Consider the following 22,796-nt stretch of genomic DNA (forward strand, 5'->3'; position numbering starts at 1 on the left):
TGAAAAAGTACAAATTTTAAATGTGCATATCTGCAGTACACTAGCTTACACTAGATGTTAACCTTACAGCTAACACACGTTAACTAATAGTCACAAATTATAAAAATAGGCTTCATTTTCATTTTTTTTTTTTCTTTTTGATTGAGGTCTGAAATATGACATGGTGCATTAATATCCAAATGCCTATCCATTCTAGCTCTGTGGTGCATTTATGTAATGATAATATAGGATGGAAATGGGCATGGCTCTGTTCTACAGCAGCCAATTGTACACAACATGCAAAAAAATCCATGTTATCTCCACGGCAACAGTCAAATGACAAACAAAGTTGGTGCTGCTGTGGATTGTAAACTGTTCTGCCCGCACTGTACTGCCAAGTGCTGTTTACATTACCATGCACATGACCGGGTATAACAACACTGTTCAGATTGACCTTATCATTACGCAAACTGATCTACTATTTGATTTCTAATGAAATAGCAGTAAACTTAATTCTACTGTAACAGAACAGAAAGCTGAAGAATGAATGATTGTTGTAATTATGAGAGCTGTACCTGCGTGAAACTGGACAAGCTGAGAGGGTTTGGCAGAGGGTCAGTGCTGAACTATATTTGGATATGGGAGGGAAATAATGGGACCGTACAGGTGAAAACACTAACAAAAGAAGCTGCGCCATTTAACTCTACTGATTCCACTGTAGATCCCTAGAGGAAGTGTCGAAGAATGACCAGAACCTGTGTGTGATTTACACAAACACACAATGTGCTCCAATGTGTTACAATCCCAGAAGTTCTGCACAAAGAGGATGTTGATACAATGCACTGAAGTCACAACAGTGAGTTACAGACCTGTGACAAATGTTGTAAGATCTGCAGACGAGTCAGTTTCAGCATGCATTATGCATTCATTATAATGCCTTAAGAATACCCTTATAATTAGAGATCGACCGATATATGGATTTACCGATATTTTTCCCGATATTTAAGCATTTTACAATAATCGGATATCGGTTTTGTAATATCGGATTCACCGATAAATGCCGCCATCTTGTGGATGTTTTGAGAATTGCGAGCAGGATCAACATTGCAGTGCGTCTGAGGGGAAACAAGGCCACAACAACGGCGTGCACAGGTACTTCATTTACTGTAGTTAGTAAACTTTATTTAACATAACAGCCATTAATGCACAAATTAGATGTAATGTTGGATGTGGAAAAAATTAAAAATGGCACCCGTTCGTTGGCACTATGCAGGGAACTTTTTGAAACCTGTTTTGACAGTTTCTCTGTAAGAAACTACAGAGATCCACCCATTTAAAGCTGCAGTCCGTAACTTTTTTTGGTTAAAATTTATCCAAAATCAATTTTTGAGCAAGTACATAACCAGTCAGTGTTCAAAATTATCTCCTTACTTTAGCCCAATTCACAATGGTAAGCTTCTAATAATGTTTTCTAATTTGAGTGGTACTGGTAGGAATTTGCGGGAAATTCGAGCATGCCGCTGCATCATTACAAACAGAGATGGAGACAAAGAGGCAAAACTTACGGACTGCAGCTTTAACTTAAAGTCAAAGAAATGTTTAAAAAACATTACTTGAAATCTAATGAGCCACCAGGCTTTTAACCACAATGCTAGGCAAATATTGGCATTTTGTAATTCTTGCCCGGTCTGAATAAATGAAACAAACTGAAACAAACCATGTGCTCAGCTTTGACTTGCTCAAACTGCAGAACAGTTTGACTGACTCAACATACATTTGAATATAACAGATGTTTGTTTTTTGCTGTTTTATTTTTGGCTCTCTTGATTACTAGTCACTACCAACTTCTGCAAACGGAAATGAAACCAAGACTGGTGGGAATCACAGATGACAATCTAGAAAACATTTTAGGCAAGCTACAGATGTGGTCATCACACACTCTCATTATATGGAAAAGAGCAGCTTTGACATTCTGCTAAATAACTTCTTTTGTGGTGAGTAAATGACGGCAGTATTGTTATTTTTGGATGAACTATCCCTTTACACAAATGGTAGCAGGAGAGACGTGTGTTGCTTCACAGGGCAGTGGGTTCAGGCTGCAGGGATACAGAGAGAGAGGATGTTGAATGGCAGGTTGTTCCTTTGTGAATGAGCTTTGGTTTTCCTGACTGAGCATATTGTGCTCTGTCCTAATGGAGACCAGGCTCAGTGCTACACCCTGGGGAGCAATGACCAGAAACCAGCGGTACACAGGCCTCACAGAGCTCCTACAATGAGCAGTGTGTATTGTGCTAAGAGGAGTGGCTCCTCGGGTCCTCACACAGACTAATGGTCAGACGACTGACTTCACAGCCTTGTTCGCTGATATTCACATGGATTCACATGGAATAGACACACAGGATGCTCCCTCACACTAATGCTCTGTTCTTACGCTGTTATAATGGATGCCTTGTCTGCCTTTTTCTTCTCTCTTTCACTGCCTCAGGAAGCAACGGCCAAATGAGGAGATGAAACACAAGATGATGTTTTAGACACTCTTGGTGCAAAATGAAAAGGAAAAAGATAAGAGAAGGAGAGAGAAGAGAGGGACAGGCACACTGAGGCAGAGAGAAAGACAGGCAGACTGAGGCAGAGAGTAAGACAGGAAGACTGAGGCAGAGAGAGAGACAGGCGCACTGAGGCAGAGAGAGAGACAGGCACACTGAGGCAGAGAGAAAGACAGGAAGACTGAGGCAGAGAGAGAGAGAGAGGTAGAGTGAGGCAGAGAGAAAGACAGGCAGACTGAGGCAGAGAGAAAGACAGGAAGACTGAGGCAGAGAGAGAGAGACAGGTAGAGTGAGGCAGAGAGAAAGACAGGCAGACTGAGGCAGAGAGACAGGCACACTGAGGCATAGAGAGAGACAGGCACACTGAGGCAGAGAGAAAGACAGGAAGACTGAGGCAGAGAGAGAGAGAGACAGGTAGACTGAGGCAGAGAGAAAGACAGGCAGACTGAGGCAGAGAGACAGGCACACGTAGGCAGAGAGAAAGACAGGCAGACTGAGGCAGAGAGAGAGACAGGCACACTGAGGCAGAAAGAAAGACAGGCAGACTGAGGTAGAGAGAGAGAGAGAGACAGGTAGACTGAGGCAGAGAGAAAGACAGGCACACTGACGCATAGAGACAGGCACACTTAGGCAGAGAGTAAGACAGGCAGACTGAGTCAGAGAGTAAGACAGGCACACTGACGCATAGAGACAGGCACACTGAGGCAGAAAGAAAGACAGGCAGACTGAGGTAGAGAGAGAGAGAGAGACAGGTAGACTGAGGCAGAGAGAAAGACAGGCACACTGACGCATAGAGACAGGCACACTTAGGCAGAGAGTAAGACAGGCAGACTGAGTCAGAGAGTAAGACAGGCACACTGACGCATAGAGACAGGCACACTGAGGCAGAAAGAAAGACAGGCAGACTGAGGTAGAGAGAGAGAGAGAGACAGGTAGACTAAGGCAGAGAGAAAGACAGTTAAACTGAAGTAGAGAGTAAGACAGACACACTGAAGTAGAGAGAAAGACAGGCACACTGAGGCAGAGAATAAGACAGGCAAACTAAGGCAACCAAACAGACATAAGCCCTATTCGCACGGGATTAGTATTATCTGGGGACCTTGAAAAAGCTCGAAAAATGATATGTGACCCACCAAATGCTGGCCGAATCACAGAGATGCCGATTCGCACGGGACTAATATTATCACAGGACCTCGGTGTTCGGCGAAATATGGTAGGTCATTTGCAGGGGAATTTTTACTTTACAAATTACAGACATGGCCGATTCGCACGGGATTAAGATCACAGACAACCTCCGCAATTATTACAAATGACTGGAGGTCACCAGGTAATACTAATCCCGTGCGAATAGGGTTATAGACAGACTGAGGCAGAGACAGGTGGACTGAGACACTGAGAGAGAGACAAGTGATTAAGGCAATGAGAGAAAGACAGGCAGGCTGAGGGAAAGATAGACAGGCAGACTTAAAGGTGCACTAAGCAATATTTGAAAAACGCTTTTGACCACAGTGTCGGACCGAGTCCCAAACACACTCGCTTCCAATCAGCAGTAAGTGGCGTGTCTAGTAATGATAGGGAGAAGAGAGATCGCTCAGTCAGTGCACAGGATGGATATTAGCAGATCGACTAGAGATAATGAGAGATGGCAGATAAAAAAGGAGGAACATTTCGGAGGAACGAAACATTAAAAAGAAGGGTTACGATCAGGCAAGACGTAGGACCTGCGTAAATATTGGAGCAGCTTTCGAGCGGTGGAGAAACTCAAGGAGCAGGAGGGCCTGGAATCAGACACCATGCTTTGTTTCTTCTTGATAGGTGAGTTACATTGATTTTTGCATTGATCGTCGCTGCCAGGGTTGTGTACGTACATGTGGGGCAGAGTTATCAAAATAGGGGCGAGGTCCTGTTGGGGTATGGGCGTGTTTGTTTTGGTGCTTTCAAATATCAACATCGTTTGGCAACAATCACTTAGTGCACCTTTAAGCAGAGAGAGACAGGAAAACTAAGACAATGAGGGACAGACAGGTGGACTGAGGCAGAGATAGGCAGACTGACAAACTGAGAGAGAGACAGGCAGAGTAAGGCAGAAAGAGACAGGAAGACTAAAGCAGAGAGAAAAACAGGCTGAGTGACCCAGAGAGAAACAGGCAGAGAAAGAGAGACAGTTGAAATGATGCAGAAAGGGAGACAGGCAGACTGAGGCAGAAACAGGTGAGACTGAAGCAGAGAGAGACACACAGGTGAGACTGAGGGAGGCAGTGGGGTTTCTCTCAGAAGTCGTCTTCTATTCCCAGAAAGCGTTCAGCTGGCTGTCACCATAGCAACTGCACACCTGCCTGGTCAAAAACACGCCAGCTGTTTGATTTCTCAACTCTTACTACTGGACTACAAACAAAACAGGAAACATTTGATCAAGACAGAGTGACCAAAAGGACATTTAGGCTAATGGTGGCATGGCACTAAGTGTCAAAATAAATAAATCCTGTTATAATCAATGAACCCGTCTACAGTTACAGCACAGTAGTCTACAGTTCTCCGCTTAGTGTCAGATTTCAGGCAATTGGTATTTTTTTCCCTGCCTCCCTATTGTTTCCTGTCCTTTCCTTGAATGTACTGTACTCAAGATAAAACTGAATTAAAGGCAAAAAAACAGATGTAGCCAAGTCCTGAAAAAATTCTAAAATATATTATAAAAGAATTATAATATTTGACAATTCTAACATTTTTTCTTAGAATTGCAAGTTTATATCTCGCAATTCTGAGTTTATATTTCACAATTCGGACTTTGTTTCTAGCAATTCAAGAAAAAAAGTCAGAATTGCAGAATATAAACTCAGAATTCTGAAGTTGTTTAGCGCCATTCTGAGTTTGTATCTCACAATTCTGACCTTTTTCTCAGAATTTCAGAGTTTACATTAGAGGTCGACCGATGTATCGGTTTTGCCGATTAATCGGCACCGATAGTTGATTGCTGGAACTGGAGAGATGTCTTACTCTGCATGATGATTTAGAAAAATAATACAAAATCTAATGGATCTGCACAAAATAATGTTAAATCTTAAGATAGTAATGATAAAGATTTATGGTGAAGTTAGTTACTTAGGGAGAGTATATCCCAATTTCATTTTATATAGAATAACTTTTATGTCACACCATATGACAATTTTAGGCACAAATGCAACAAATTGGTAAATAAATCCCATTTCCAATACAAAATCTAAAAGACCACATATTTTTTGTGAAATTCAAGAGTCAGTACAACACAGCTCAATATTTTTTATGCCTAATATTTGAAGTGATTAATGAAAGCTGTGTAAGTATTGTTCCTTGTTAGAGGGTGTTAATTTCAACATTTACTATTACTATTATTATTATTTTTACTACTACTACTAGTATGGTTCAGTACAGTTTTTGTTAATAAAGCACTATTTTAGTTTTTGTTCAGTATCAATTTTAAAACAATCGGTTAATTAATCGGTATCGGCCAGTGTGGTCCAACCTAGCTATCGGTATCGGCAAACTCCACTATCGGTCGACCTCTAGTTTACATCACGCAATTCAATTTTTTTTCAGCATGGAATACAAAACAAACATGTAATTATGAGTTTTTATCTCTCAATCATGACTTTTTTCTCGCAATTTAAAGAAAAAGGTCAGAATTGCGAGATATAAAGTCAGAACTCAGACTTTCTCACAATCTAGTTTTTATTTAATTTTTTTGCAGGGAATAAAAAATAAAAAAATTTCAGATTTTTTTCTTGCAATTCTGCGAAAAATAAATCAGTATTGCGAGATGTGAACTGAATTCTGACTTTCTTTTAATTCTGAGTTTATTTCTCTTGATTCTCAGAATTGTGAATTTTCATCTTGCAATTCTGTTTTTTTCCCCTGCAAGGAATATTTTTTTTTTTAAAGTAGGCTAATTATGACTTTTTATCTAACAATTCAGACTTTTTTCTTGCAATTGTGAGTTCACATCACATCTCGCAATTCAGATTTTTTTCTGAAAACTGCAATGAAAAAAATGTGTTAGATATAAAGTCTGAACAATGAGATAAAAGTCACAATTAGTAGTACTTTTTTAGTATAATTTTGTATCCTGTGATGGAAACAAGCTTCCATAAAACATTGAATAAGCAAAAAAAAAAAAAAGAAAAAGACCATCAAGACGGGTTTGTAGTGGGTAGTGCAAATGTCAGAATGAAGCATGTGGCCTCTGTCAGTGATATCGAGTCAGGGTGCGGTTGCACATGGGCCAGCTGTCTCACATACCCAGGAGATGAGAAGCATCTGTCATTGTGCCGTTAAACACATGGTCAGGGCCTTTTTGCCTGTCCTCTGCTCACACATCACTCAACTCACGTGATCCCATGTGATTTGGGAAATGGTTCTACATAACGTCGAATATGTGCATATGGAAGCAGTGGTGCTGCAAGTCAGTTATTTTTCCCAGATGAAGACACAGACCCTTGAGTGATTCGCCATCACTGCTTGGCAACATAACATCCATTGAGGAGCATGTTTATTGTCGAGGAACACAAGCGCATTGGGAATTATAATGTATTTATAATGCTCACAGTCTACTATTAGGTTTTTCGGCAAATGAAAGACTTTATATAAAACTGTGTGTGTGTGTGTGTGTGTGTATCTATACACTAGGGACGCACCGAAATTTCGGCTGCCGAAAATCAAAAAATGGAAATCGTCCGAAAATATATGGCGCAGCGCACCGCCCAGCAGTGTTCAGTGCACACTCTCCTTCTAGTCGTCATCACTGTGCGGTGTGACGCTCCACTCAATAGTTCGCTCTATGAATGTACGTACCTCTCATGCAAAGCCACTGGAAGGCAAGCTTGCAACCTTTAGCAAAAAAGCGTAACGGCTAAAGAGTTTACACTGAAAAAAATGCCGTTTTATAAGAGAAGTCACTGACTTTTTGCGACAGGTGGGATTCAGTTTACGGCACTTCCCATTAATTCCTATGGGATCCGTAAACGGCGATTGAGTGTCGTACAACTCTGACTGAAATTCAATGATGTCAAGGTTAATCGTCCGAAAATATATGGCGCAGCGCACCGCCCAGCAGTGTTCAGTGCACACTCTCCTTCTAGTCGTCATCACTGTGCGGTGTGACGCTCCACTCAATAGTTCGCTCTATGAATGTACGTACCTCTCATGCAAAGCCACTGGAAGGCAAGCTTGCAACCTTTAGCAAAAAAGCGTAACGGCTAAAGAGTTTACACTGAAAAAAATGCCGTTTTATAAGAGAAGTCACTGACTTTTTGCGACAGGTTTCAGCTTACGGGGGGCATCGTGAGCATAGGGCTGGACGATATGGCAAAAATTTATATCACGATATATTTCTTAATTTCAGTCGATACGATATAATACCGATATAGATATGAACACTATTTATCTGAAATAGAAATCTTTTGAAACATTATAAATGCCTTTATCATAACTTTAGATACATTTTAAGCATCCTTGCTAAATAAAAGTATTAATTTCTATAATTTCTTTCCCAAAAAAATAATAAAAATTATACTGAAAGGAATAGTGTATAATGTTACAAAAGCTTTTTATTTCAGATAAATGCTGATCTTTGGATCTTTCTATTCATCAAAGAATCCTGAAAAAAAAATTTACTCAACTGTTTTAAATATTGATAATCAGCAAATCAGCATATTAGAATGATTTCTGAAGGATCATGTGTCACTGAAGACTGGAGTAATGATGCTGAAAATTTAGCTATGATCACAGGAATAAATTACATTTTACAACATATTCAAATAGAAAGCTATTTTAAATAGTAGAAATATTTCAAATTGTACTGTTTTTGCTGTACTTTGGATCAAATAAATGCAGCCTTGGTGAGCAGAAGAGAATTCTTTAAAAAAAATAAAAACATTAAAAATCTTACTGTTCAAAAACTTTTGACTGGTAGTGTAGGCTGATTATTCTTATAGATTGAAACAAATGTGCTTCAGCCAGAAAAAAAGGGTATGAAAAGTGCTCCGAGTCGCTGCAGAAAACAAAATAATTGAACAACAACAAAAACTGGAAATGTTGCTAGAGACGGGCTTATTGAAAATGCAAACTCATTCTCTGCCAGCAGGAGGCGCTTTTAGAGTGATTAAAAACTAGCGGCTTCCCCGGTAACGACTGTAATCAAAGCAGCTCCGCTCATGAACGCTACCTTATCAGATCAAATGAAAATGCCATCGAAACTTTTCTGAAGACAGTCGGTTCCCTTCAAAAATACATTCATATAAAACACCCGCGACGCGTTTTGATTTTGAAACGTGCAGTGCTCATGTTCAACGAAGTCAAACGGCACAAATAAATCAATGTATGGGAAACACCGGTAATGTATATCAAAATATCGGAAATGTGTTTAAAAATCATATCACCGTTATTGAAAAAAATTATATCGCGATACATATTGATATTGAATTATTTTCCAGCCCTAAGTGAGCACCCTTCTGAAATCTTAAATGACGAATGAGACACCCTGCAGTCTCGTGGACTTAACGGACATGCGCACGCGGCGCCCATTGCAAGACCGCAAGTACACACGAAGTATACCATTTGGGACAGGGCCTAAGACAATCTCTGGCTCATATACCGCTCATGCTCACCGGAAAAGCAAAGTCCTGTTTTCCAGTAACTGTTGTCTATTTTAATATTTTTTTAAATGTAATTTATTTTTGTGATTCAAAGCTGAATTTTCAGCAGTGATACATTTTTAGGACTCTTTGATGACCATTTATTTGAAATAGAAATATTTTGTATTATAAATATTTTTATCAGAACTTTTGATCAATTTAATGTGTCCTTGCTAGGGCTGGGCGATATAGCTAAAAAATGTATCAATGATATAATGTTTCATATCGTTCGGTATCGATAATTATTGATATTTTTTATAACCTTTTTTAAAACAAAGAGCAATAGAAAAAAAATTTTTATTTAACCATTGTATTTTTAAATTAACCCAATTTATTAAGACAGGCAACAAATATTTTTTGTTTTAACAATCAAACACAAAATAAAAATTAAACAAATATCTAATTTCTCATGTTTTATATGCAGATTAAATAGGTCTGAAGGAAACTTTTGGCTTGTCTCCCGAGGCCACAGGAGGGTGCAATGAGCAAAATAATGCAGCACATTTCAATTGTAAACGCAAGGAAATAAATGTCTTTAAAAAAAAAAAAAACTGCATTACGTCTAAATTAACTCATAAATCAAATATAATTTCGTAAATTGCATAAACAATTATGAACAAAACAGCATCTTACATCACTGCATCTCACACACCACTTATGACGCTCGCTGATGCACACCTAACATTTATTTTAAAGGGGTCATATGATGCTGCTAAAAATAACATTATTTTGAACATAATATTTGGTGTAATGAAATGTGTTTATGCGGTTTAAAGTTAAAAAAAAAACACATTATTTTCCACATACTGTACATTATTGTTTCTCCTCTATGCCCCGCCTTTTTGAAACGCGTAGGCACAGCACTCATTTCAGCATGTGTTCGTGTTTGTGTGAGCTGTCTGCGTCACTCATAGCACGTGCCTATATCGTGCGCTAAATCTAACTAATTTTTTATATCGTTATCGAAGAAGGTGTACCGTCGATAAATACTGATACCGTTTTATCGCCCAGGCCTAGTCCTTGCTGAATAAAAACATTCATTTCTTTCTTTCTTTTTTTTCTTTTTTTTTACTTACCACAAACTTTTAAATGGTAATGTATCATGGTTTTCACAATAATTAAAGCAGCAAAAACTGTTTTCATCATTGATAGGAAAATTTTAAGACTGGAATAATAATGCTGAAAATTCAGCTTTGCATCACAGAAATAAATTACATTTTATAATATATTAAAATAAAAAACAGTTAAATTAAATTGTAGTAATATTCCACAATATTACTGTATTTACCTATTTCTTATCAAATATGTCAAGACATATTTAAAAAATTCTTAATGATATGTGTGTGTGTGCGTGCGTGCGTGTACATGCACACACACAGACTTCTGGTTTACCATTATATAATTATATATTAAATAGAAAATAAAAAAAAAAATAGAAAAAATGCGTTGCTCACTTTAAAATGAATGGCTGAAACTATGTTGAGTAATTATTGAAACAAATATGTTACTTCACCAGTCAGGGGAAAAAAAAAGTTACCAGTCTGGGTTTTAATCTTAAGGTGTGGCTAAGACAACTGTTATGCAATCTGAAATCATGTTTGCAACATGTATGCATTTTATGAGAGCTGAACTCACTGCAGTAAGTAACAGTATATCCGCCTCTGGGTGAAGGCATAAGGTTGTGCTACAATTAGTGATCTTAGTGTTTTGTTTGTAAGCAAATCAGTGAATCTGAGCAAAAATTTTGAATCAATGAATCGTTCTCACTGCACTGACTCGTCTTTCCCGTTTGAAGTGAATACCAACTTTACAGCCTTGAGGTGCAGTTACTTTTACCGTTGCTCATTTCAATTTGTTTCAATAGGAACCCATGCACGAGAGTGAAAAATTTCACCATGCAGATTTCACTAACGTTTAAGTTGCGCTGACCAACTGAGAGCTGCTTGGTTTGACAGTGACTTCTCTGTGAGCTGAGCTTCACACCTCGCTACACTATTGACAATAGAAAATGGACCGCTTTTTTGACCGAATGTGACCACACCTTTAAAGAATGGCTATACCACGAGCCAATAGCATTCGACAGCAGGTATTGACTGGGCATGTTATTGGTTGACTTACTAAATGAACACTCCCCCTTCACTAAACAGGTCATTTTGAGTCTGAAAGAGCACTGAACAAGTACTTACTGTGACTCGTTCATGACAGGTAGTTGGAGAAACAACAGGCTTTGTTGTCATAATAAAGGAAAATTATTACGCTTGTTTCGGTCATGAACGAAGGAATCACTTGAATGCATGATTCAATGACTTGCTTATTACACAGAGAAAGACGGTCACTTGACGCCACCTACTGGCGTAACAATATAAACTGCAGAAAGAGTCAATGAACAAACAGTTAAAGATGTTTTTGGCGGATTTAAATGATTCGAGTCAGAATCACTAGCTATTCAAACACATGATCATCAAAACAAATCCAACAAGATTCAGAACCATTACACATGCGATAAAACGTAGTAATGCAGCTACATCTTATATATGGCTTAGACAGTAACACACAAACAACGTCCTTTATTTTTTTCTATTTTTCTTTGTTTAAAACCGAATCTGTCACAAAGATGGGCATGTGTGCTGTGCAGACAGCAGATCTTTGCAGGTTTTGTGTCATGCAGTGAAGCAGAGATCAGCACACGGCCTTTAACGGGCTAACCCACTGTAGCATGCTAGCCACAAATCCAAATCTGCATGTATTGTTTTATATCTTCCGCTTAAAACGACAAATTTACTGAATAACGAAACGGACGTGTAGAATAAATACAAACACGGAGGTGTGCATCATTGCCACTCATCCTACCTGTTTCCACAAAAGCTTTTTATTCCATAGAGGCTTGACATAACAGCGCAGAACATTAGCCAGCAACAGTGCAGCTGTAAACACAACCCAAACCCCGCTCGCACTGCGCATGCGCTGCCGCACTCTTCATCTTCAGAATGGAATCAGATACTAGCGTACTGCTTTCTGCGCAGTATGTACTAGATTCTGCATACTGATATAGCATGTTGACAAAGTTGTGGAGGGAAAACAATTCAACAGTAGTATGCTACGCTGTTGTCATGTTAAATCATTATGTTGCATGTTTACCTGAAAAGAGCGTAGTCTGTTTATCATTTACAAAATAAACACAATTTCACATTTTTAATCTACTTTACATCAAATTTTGAAACATTTGGCAGTCCAATTGAGTAATAAGGCAAAAAAAGACAAATCAGAGCTGATAGTAAATGGAAGTTGAGTCGCATACTACGTACTGCATTAAAAAGTAGATTGTCTGTTAGTATCCTATTCCAAACATTCCAAAGAAGAACCATTACTTTACTGCAATAGACAATAGTCAGGGTAGCACCATATTTAATATTTTGACAGGAATAAAAATAAGGCTGTGAGGGATAGAAGTAGAGTGTGTTCAATAGATTTTACTGTTGTTCAGCTCATTAAACGTCTTTCTGAAAAACCTTAATGAGGAAAAAACTCCATAAAATGGTTTTGGGTTGTGAAAATGATCTAAGATCTTCATAAAGTGTGTGCCATTCTAAAGACTGCAAGACTGCCTCGTTTTGATTCGTGTTAAATTCAATATGGTGTCTAAAATGACGAGCACATTTTGAATTCCATGCATACAGAAAATGTCCACATACTATAGAATACATGGGTAATGGCAGATATAGAAAGATGAAATAGTAACTATGTAAAATCTACAATATGAATATGGCCCTTTCAACCCCTTCCAGGTTGTAATGTTACAACATGGCTTGGATCAATTTTCCTTCCTCTTTAAGAGAAGTTTCTCTTGCCTTTTATTTGGTTTCACAACTTATGAAACTTTTATTTTATACTTGCATAATCAACAGGGGTTTTCATTACTGTTGGCCTTACATTGTAAAATGATTTTAAGTTCTAAATAAAAAAAAAATACTGTTTCACTCTTTCTACTTCAAAATGTAGTTTAATTCAACGTTGATTGCCATTTCTTTGTACTTATATGTGAAATTTACTAGCAATTTCTGAGTGAAAATTGTTTCTACACAAATATTTGTCAGTGTACAAACTATAAAGAATCTATTTTAAAGTTTAGAGCATCGTGACACCTTCTCATTTTCACATCACACATAATAACAATACATTTCAGTGAGCTGGACTTTAATCTTTAAATGACGATTACAGGTTCTTCAGTTTGTCCAGGTGAGGCTATTACAGTCTAGTAGCCCACCATCCCATGCCATACCATCGTACACCAGCAGATGTCATGCTTATTCATAAAACTGCATCCTAGGGGTATAAGAAAGAGTCTGAACATTTATGTAACGATTTAACTGTTTATTATCTTGGCATGCAACTACATGTCATGACCTTTAGACTCATCTCACCAGCTTGCCCTACATATCAGAGCCAAGCTTAGCCAAGATACAAGAGCAATAACAAACAAAAAAACAGTAAGAATTGACTGTGTGTTGGCTACATTTCTATATATTCTTTCTTGCATTGCCACAAGCAAAAGGGAAATCTTTGCCCGGTGGTATTTAAAAAGAAACAAATGCAATATAAATAATTTCTACTATTATTTCATCAAAAGATATTCCTGACTTTTAGAATCTTTCTCTCTGTGACCATAAATAGCCTCATATATCTGATTATATATCATAAAAATGTGCAGTATGTCCATCTAATGATGGCTCTGGTTATATAAAATGACGGATGCCCATCTTCTATTCATTTACAATTGAATCGAATAATAGATTTGCAAATAAAATGTCTAATACAGACGTAAAAGTATCCAACACATCAGTTCGTTTTTGCAGTTGAACACAGGACAAAAACAAGCATCATCACAACCAAACACGTCCTGCCCCATTATTACAGCTAAGCAAATTTTTAAAATTTAAATGCAAACAAAACTGACATTTCCAAAGGAAAGAAAACTACAGAGCTATGGATATAAAACAATAACAATCATAATCCTGATATTAATCCATAAGAGCAGAAAGTAAGTGCTATAGGAGGTGAGTAAAATGCAAGATACAGTGCAGGACACTCACAGCACTGGGGTGTTGTGTGACACAACTACACAATCATGCTTCCTTTGCCAAAGAACCTCTTTGCCAAAGGCAGCATGCATGATACAGGGCTGAGCTGGGCAGATAAAAGAGTCAAACATGTACTAATAAGGCTTTGCTGCATCGCAATGGGTGATAAAAAAAGGAAAAAGGCCATTTGATAGCTAGCGAGAAAATTAAAAAGGAAACTTGTATTGTTACCAACCCAGCGCCATTTTTAAAACTCTCATATCGAACAAATAGAATATAAACCAAAATTAAAGGCAAAATTCTTTACATGTACACTAAATCAACAAGATGTTATGCTTAAACACACTAGGACACAAATTTCTGTATATCGTTCAAAAAGCTTTTCGCAAAAAAATGTCTTTGCTGGAAGGTGCAGCTGTAGCATTGCCTGTTGAAAAACGCTTCAACTGCAGGAGGCAAAATGAGATTTAATGAGACAGCGCTTGAGCCTAGACCAGGAACATTCACTTCACATTTCTCATTTCAGTGGAAAAGCACTAATACCACATAAGTAAAACCGTGATTAACAGTCTTAAGTGATAATGCATTCATATTCATATTTTGTTCAGGCTTAAGACAATATGCACATTCAAATATACACAAACTTAACTGGTCCAGGCAACACATTTAACAAAAGACAAATCAGTGACCGGAGAAAAATATTAAACAAAAAAACAATCCTGTCATAAATGAAATACTGAAATGCTATTTTAAATAGGAGAGCTTTCTATACACTGTTACAGTTTTCATCTCCTTTGAGGAACACTACAGTGCACAAAACTACATTAAAACATCTGCTGTTTTGGAGTTATTGTGATTATTTTTCCTCTATTTACTCTTAATCAAGCAGGAAATAATCCTCAAAAACGTGATGGTTTGTAGATACTGTAGGGTTGATTGTACTTTCAAAATGCTGACCAAACAATTAAAAACTGATACAAAATATCCCAACAACTTCATGGAAGTTAGCAATGTTTTGTAATAAAATAAGGGAAAACAAGAATTTTGGAAAATAAAGAACCCTAAAACTCTGTCTAATCATCTGTATTCTTCAAACTGAAACTACAGGAATAAACAACAGCAAAAACAAAAACCAAAGTGACCTTTTGACTATTGTAAACAACAGACAGGAACTGTCACTGTATTAGACGTTTCATACACACTAAACAATTCCACATCCTCAAACAAGACTGAACTGTGAAATTCTGTTGTGCTATTTGTTGCTTATAGCTATTAAAGATACAGCTCACCCAAAAATTCTATGTTATAGTACACGAGTCCAAGTCTAAGGACCATTTATTCATGGTCTTGGTCTTGTCATGGATTCTCTGTCTTGACTCGGACTCGGCCCTCTTCTGGCCTCGGTATTGATTTAGACTCTGCCCTGTTGTGGTGTTTGCTTTGACCCAGATGTGACTCTCTTCTGGTCTCTGTCTTGACCCAGACTCAATCCTCTTCTGGTTTCTGTCCTGACTCAGACTCTGCCCACTTCTGGTCGCTGTCTTGACTAGGATTCAGCCTTCTTCTGGTCTCTGTCTTGAGTCAGACTCGGCCCTCTTCTGGTCTCTGTCTTTAGTCGGACTCGGCCCTCTTCTGGTCTCTGTCTTGAGTCGGACTCTGCCCTCTTCTGGTCTCTGTCTTGAGCCGGACTCTGCCCTCTTCTGGTCTCTGTCTTTAGTCGGACTCGGCCCTCTTCTGGTCTCTGTCTTGACTCGGCCCTCTTCTGGTCTCGGTAATGATTCAGACTCTGCCCTGTTGTGGTGTTTGCTTTGACCCAGATGTGACTCTCTTCTGGTCTCTGTCTTGACCCAGACTCAATCCTCTTCTGGTTTCTGTACTGACTCAGACTCTGCCCTCTTCTGGTCGCTATCTTCACTCAGACTCTGCCCTCTTCTGGTCGCTGTCTTGACTAGGATTCAGCCTTCTTCTGGTCTCTGTCTTGAGTCGGACACGGCCTTCTTCTGGTCTCTGTCTTGAGTCGGACTCGGCCCTCTTCTGGTCTCTGTCTTGACTCGGACTTGGCCCTCTTATGGTCTGTCTTGAGTCGGACTCCGCCCACTTCTGGTCTCTGTCTTTAGTCTGACTTCACCCTCTTCAGGTCTCGGTCTTGAGTCAGACTCCACCCTCTTCTGGTCTCTGTCTTGACTCTGATTTGACCCTCTTCTGGTCTCTGTCTTGACCCAGATGTGACTATCTTCTGATTTTAGTCTTGACTTGGAATCAATCCTCTTCTGGTCCCTGTCTTGACTAGGATTCAGCCTTCTTCTGGTCTCTGTCTTGACCCAGATGTGACTATCTTCTGATTTTAGTCTTGACTTGGAATCAACCCTCTTCTGGTCTCTGTCTTGACTAGGATTCAGCCTTCTTCTGGTCTCTGTCTTGACTCAGACTTGCCTATCTTCTGGTCGCTGTCTTAACTTGGACTCGGCCCTCTTCTGGTGTCTTTTACGACTCTGGGTCAGACTCAACCCTCTTCTGGTCTTGGTCTTGACTCGGCGTAATTATTCAGGGGTGGCCTGGACTTGGACTCGAACAAGCTGGTCTCGACTACAACACTGCCAATGGGGGGATTTTCAGTGATTAAGCTGTGATCAGAATGACAGACTTTTCATTTCTGGGTGAACTGTTTCTTTTGAATATTTCTACAAAATATTGATTGATTGCCTGTGAAATGTCTCTTAGAGATACCAGACCTATACCACAATGCACACACATACATTTAAACAATGATCAATGAATGTTTTTTTCAAACAATGATGCCCAACAAACAATTAATGCACATAACATTTCAGTGGCTAACACTGCAATAATATTAATAAAAATGCATGTACTATAGATTCCAAGCACCTTGGTTATTCTTAATATATATTGGAAGAGTCCGCTATATAATGATCATACAGTAGATTATGGTTTCCTCAGTGTGCTAAAAGCTAGTGAGAACCGTCACTTCTGTACAGAGTTACGGGACATGGGTAATTGGTTTCCTGGCTTGGAGAGAGTTCTGATTGGCTGACGTCGAGAGCTACCTGAGGTGGAGTTGTGACTCAACGTGAACATTCATCCACAAGCAGTGATTAAGAAAAACAAACTGACTCTGAACAGATGATGAGTGATTACAATTACAGGGCATAGCTAGCTCTTATGAAGAGAACACATGAATACAGAAGGCTTTCGGCTGCGTCTCGCTGCCTCGATTGACTCCTATAAGGGCAACTCAACCTTCTACCTAAGGAGGATGGTGGATTCTTGGCATGACCACATGGAATTGGAACATGAGGAGGACTGGTGTTTTCAGCCCCCGTTAGTTCCCGTTTAGCAGCATCTCATGTCCTGGACTGGGTCGCGGAGGGTCTCCAGGCCTGGGCGAGCATGTCCTCATCGGCATCTTCCCCATACTGAGGTCTCCAGGAGAGAGGGCCTTTCTGTAATGCCATAAAGTCACCATAAGAAAAATCATATATCACAACTCTTATTAATATAAATAAGCTTATCGACTTTTAAAAGGGAAGAGAAAATGCTTCCAAAATGTTTAGTTGTTGATGTCAAAGATTGTGTGTGGTAGGTTGGTACACATTCATCTGTCATACAGCAATATGGCTAATATTAATACAATATCTACAGTTAGTTCCATGGTAAGGATTATGCATTTACACAATTTTCCTTTTCAGCCTATATTATGTTAATTACTTTGAATATTGTTAGATCTATGCAGTAATAATTATACATTTCAAGATGTTTTTGCTATATTTATACAATGAACAGTGTTTGTACTATGTTTTGATTGATGTCTTGATGTCTATTGTAAAACCTGTCATAAAGCAAATACAGTGTTCTGTACACTAGTTCACAGCACATCAGACTACACAATACAAAAGCATGAAATATTTATTTCGGACCAAAACTACTTCGCAAATAATGAATTCTCTTTTTTTTATACTCAAAGTTTATACATCTGATGTATAAATACATCTGTTATACATCTATCAGCATTTGATAAAAACAAAACAAAACAAAAACCTTTGGAATAAAACAGATTATTGCTCTACAAGATTTTGGAAATGTTTAGGCAAAGTTCATAGAGAGGTTTTTTGATTTTTGTGTGAAAAATACAGACTTCATTTGAACAAATGCTTGCACAATTTCTTCTTTTTGATGCTTATAAACTTATTCCAAAACTTATTCATATGCAGTTCAAAATTTGATTTAAATTTGATTTGAATGTTTCTCAGCTAGTCACATCATATACATTTTTTTTTTAAATTAAAATTTGCATGCTCACAAAACTAACTAAAATAAAATAAAATTGGCCATAAATGAATTTGTTTTTATTTACATTAAATATTATAAACCTTGAAACCACCCATCCTGCATTAAACATGAAAATGGTACCAGAAACTAAAACTAAAATAAAAAAAACAAAATAAACTGAAACTAGAAAAATGAAACTAAAATAAAAAAATTAAAAATACTAAACTAAAATAAAACTAACAACATGAAAACTAAACTAAACTAAAAAAAAATAATTATATTAGTAAAAATTAAATTAAAACTTCTAAACTATAATATCCTTACTATTTGTATTGTGCTATGTAGTGAATGAGTGAAAGAGTCAGCAATTTTAGACACAGTATGTCACTTATATTCAGCACTGCAGCTATATATCGTGATAAAAATTGGCAATGTTTTCCTCTCTTTCCACACTGCTGACAGTTGTTGTACGAGAAAGTATCTTGACATTGTGCTGATGCTTACATTATTACTACAGCAACCAATGTAGATACACTGGATACAAACAAGCTGATCCGATTTCATCACCCGCAAAATGACAAACAAACAGTCAGCCCCAAAAATAGAGGTTTGAAAACCGAATCAGATTTGTGTGCAGTGTCAACAAAGTTCTACTTACCTGAATGCCATCTTCTTCATAAGATGGGCTTCCATTCTGTCAGGCAGGTTGTTTTCCAACTGAGAACTTGCCACTGGATCACAGAAGACTGTAGAGAGGTGGTTGTTCTGGAAGCGGCTTTGCGTTTCCATAGAGTCCTTCAGATTATACAAGCAATTAAACACCAAACAACCCAATGCAATCTAGGCTTTCAAGACTGAGTCTAAGTTACCTCAGAGTTGCAGTCCTGTGTCTCTGTGTCCTCCATGTCCAGAGCAGACAGCTCCAGCTCAATGTCTCTGTCAGGCTCACTCTCCATCCCATCCTTCCCCAGCAGATCTGTGCCCTGCTTTGACCCACTGCTGAAGGAATTATGCCTTACATGCAGCCCTGACATGGCCAGCTGATCGCTGAAACACAGAGACACACACAGTGAGCTCTGAAACGGACCCAAAGCTATGAACACAAATTAATCGGTTCTGTTGTTTGGTGTCCTCAGACTAGAAACTCAATATTGAGATCAGGTGAGAGGTGATCTCCCACTCAGAATCTGCCCTATGAGTAATCATCATTGACACCAAAAAACAATGTTAAATTATTAGAGGACTTAACAGAGAAAAACAGGATTTTTTTGTAGTTTAGTCTGTAAGTTAGAAAATTAAATAGTCTAAAATTCATTTTTATAGATAAATTCAAATACATTTTAAATACATGTTTTATGTTTAGATTGTATATACACACACTGTTCAAAAGTTTACATCAGTTTTTTTTTTACATCAGAAATTTTCACTTTTATTCGGCAAGGACTCATTAAATTGATCAAAAGTGAAAGTAAAGACATTTATAATGTTACACAAGATCTCAAATAAATGCTGTTCTTTTGAACTTGCGATTCATCCTGGATCCTGAAACAAATTGATCATGGTTTACAGAAATACACACACACACAACATCTTTCTTGAGCAGCAAATCATCATATTAGAAAGATTTCTGAAGGATCATGTGACACTGAAGACTATATGATGAGTAATGATGCTTCCAAAAACATTTAAAAAATTCCTACAACCCAGTGTAAACATTACAAAAATGTATATAAAAATATCCTAATAATGCATCTTTATTCAAAAGCATATTCGTTTTTCCATGGTATGGACAACAGAGGTCATTTAAATAAACAAGCATCAGGCTAAAAAAAAGTATCACTGGTGCAAGATACATTGATTACAATTATTATTTAGATAGGAGTGGTCCTGGAGGGCCACTGTCCTGCAGAGTTTAGCTCCATCCCTAATCAAACACACCTGCCTGTAGCTTTATAGTGATCTTGAAGACATTGATTAGCTTGTTCAGGTGTTTGCTTAGTGTTGGAGCTAAACTCTGCAGGACACTGGCCCTCCAGGACTGAAGTTGCCCATCCCTGGTGTAGAATATGGCCCATTTAAGATGACAAACAAATGTAAGATTACAAAATGAATTTCAAGACATAGTAATATACATTAGCTCATTTAATATATTTGTACATGAATTGCAGCAGGTAGATAAGGATTTGTGGGTGTTAAGGAGACTCTATGAAATGTAAGCCCTCACTGCAGTGTGTAAGAGCTTTGCAAACACAAACAAGAGGAGCTATGTTCCGGCTGCTGCTCTATTTTTAGAATGGTACAGAGGACAGCCAGACGACTACGGCGGGATGGGGTGGGGGTGAAGATGGGGAAACACTTTGAAGACTACTGCTACAATGTTCCTGACAATCCAGTAAAATTAATGTACAAATGACATTAATAATAATTTGTACATGCACGACTATGTGGTTGCTAAGCTGTTCTGAGTGGTTGCTAGTTGGTTGTGTGCTGGTCTAAGTCAACAGGACCCACCCCCAAGTCTTATATATGATATTTCAGTCTCTAGGGTCAGATGTCTGCTCAAAGTAAGTCTATGGCATTTTTTGTTGTTGTTTAATATTAAGCATTTGCATTATGAAAAAAAAAGTTTCTAGATGAGACATCTCAGTTTGAACTGGTACCTTTCTAGAAAGCTGGAGTGACTAGAAGAGTCAGAACCACGTGGGCCCCATCTGAGGTCACTGTGACCAATATGACAGCTATAGTCTGTAAAGAGAATGGAACATGACTCACTCTCAAAGCCAAAGAAATTCAGAATCAAAAGCATAGAAAGCAATATGAATTCTAACCTCTGAAGTTGACTGAAGTGGTGCCAGAGCACCTCTGCGATGCAGTGGCCTGGACCGGGGCAGTGGTGTGAAAGCCAGTGCGGGAAGCGCGGGAGATGGCTCCCCATTTAGAGATGATGGGCCCCTCTCCAAAAGGAATGATGGGATCTTCTTCTTTCAGTCGCCTATAGGGCTCGAACATGTGCAGCCACCGTTTGCCGCCACTCTCCACGTCCTGGGGACAGATAATTAGATCTCAATTAGGAATCGTATTACAATCACATTTATGAAGCACTGCTTTGTGTGATGTAACTGTCTATGCTATATTACCCGCATGATATAAAGTAATTGATGAAAATTACGATTATCATTTATTTACAATTATCACAACAAAAATGTGAAAATGTGCTATTTAATTTTACAAAAGGGTACTTTTAATGTTTTGTTAGGTAAATGAATCTGCATTACAGTCTCACATTACAGTGAAGTAACTACAGTTCAATCATGACAACTCTCTGAAGATTTTAGCATGGTGATGGATATGACAATGTTAATGTATTTGGTCTTGGCGGAACAGATCTGCTACGCGTTGCTGCTGAATTGCTGCTGCTGTTGGTTATTGCTGTAGTTGTAGATTATTGCTGCTGCTGCAAGCAAGTACAGAAACTTGCTGCTGCCAATGCATATGGCGATACGGTGCCGTGAGTATTTAAGACATACTGCTTCTGCACAAATAGCATATAAAATAACCCATAGCAGATCTATAAAGGTGGAGCTGGGGAAGGTGGAGGGTTTCAGAGAAACTCTGAAAGCACGCTGCAGGAATCTGTAGTGAATGCTAGCCAGCCATATAAATGCAAGGCAGTAAGCTCATTGGCTGCATATGCAGCATGAACCAATCAGCTGTGCCAAGTCGTTTAACTCTCTGAATATCATCGGTTACATTAACAGCCTGTCGCCTGCGCCATCTAGAGTTTCATGACTGAACTATATATTATATTAATGTGTTATATGTTAATGTGTTATATATATATATATAAGCAAATTTAAAACTAAATCAATGTGAATCTTAAGTGACTCCACTTGTACCCTCAAAGTGTTCATTTTTAATTCAGTTCAGTTAATTCAGAATCAATAGCAATCTGTTAAAAATAAGCACATTTAAAAGTATTTCACTGTAAATTTGATCTGAAGTGACTCCACTTGTACCATCTATACATTCATTGTTGATTCAATTTGAGGGGATCAGTGGGAATCTATTAAAGAATCAGCATTTTTTATAGTATTTTCATGAGTTCGCTTGCCCATTCAGCCCTGCCAGATAATCAGATAATGGTAAATGAGATGGCTTGCTGTCCGCGAAGGAGGCTCGAACCCGAGGCTCAAGCCCCGAGTAAGAACCCCCCCCCCCCCCCCCCCCCCACCCACCCACCA

The 22,796-nt window shown here is 38.3% G+C and overlaps 2 protein-coding genes across 2 annotated transcripts in view; both read right to left on the reverse strand.

Annotated features, from left to right (window-relative positions):
- The window catches only part of LOC107685165 (rab GTPase-activating protein 1-like), a 125,322-nt gene extending 113,189 nt beyond the window's left edge, over positions 1–12,133 (reverse strand). Inside the window, exon 1 of the mRNA XM_016481681.1 lies at positions 12,041–12,133. The gene's annotated coding sequence lies outside the window, so the exon portion shown is untranslated. The remainder of the gene's footprint in view (positions 1–12,040) is intronic.
- Positions 12,134–16,547: 4,414 nt separating this feature from the next.
- LOC107685128 (roquin-2-like) overlaps positions 16,548–22,796 on the reverse strand; it is a 39,447-nt gene continuing 33,198 nt past the window's right edge. Inside the window, exons 15-19 of the mRNA XM_016481637.1 lie at positions 21,384–21,597; positions 21,216–21,300; positions 19,425–19,602; positions 19,214–19,350; positions 16,548–17,729 (exon numbers count right to left, since the gene is read on the reverse strand). Of these exons, the coding sequence (XP_016337123.1) occupies positions 17,609–17,729; positions 19,214–19,350; positions 19,425–19,602; positions 21,216–21,300; positions 21,384–21,597 (735 nt within the window). The 3' untranslated portion in view covers positions 16,548–17,608. The remainder of the gene's footprint in view (positions 17,730–19,213; positions 19,351–19,424; positions 19,603–21,215; positions 21,301–21,383; positions 21,598–22,796) is intronic.

The sequence above is a fragment of the Sinocyclocheilus anshuiensis genome, unplaced genomic scaffold (genome assembly GCF_001515605.1).
Source record: "Sinocyclocheilus anshuiensis isolate Anshui unplaced genomic scaffold, SAMN03320099.WGS_v1.1 scaffold914, whole genome shotgun sequence".
Taxonomy (NCBI): domain Eukaryota; kingdom Metazoa; phylum Chordata; class Actinopteri; order Cypriniformes; family Cyprinidae; genus Sinocyclocheilus; species Sinocyclocheilus anshuiensis.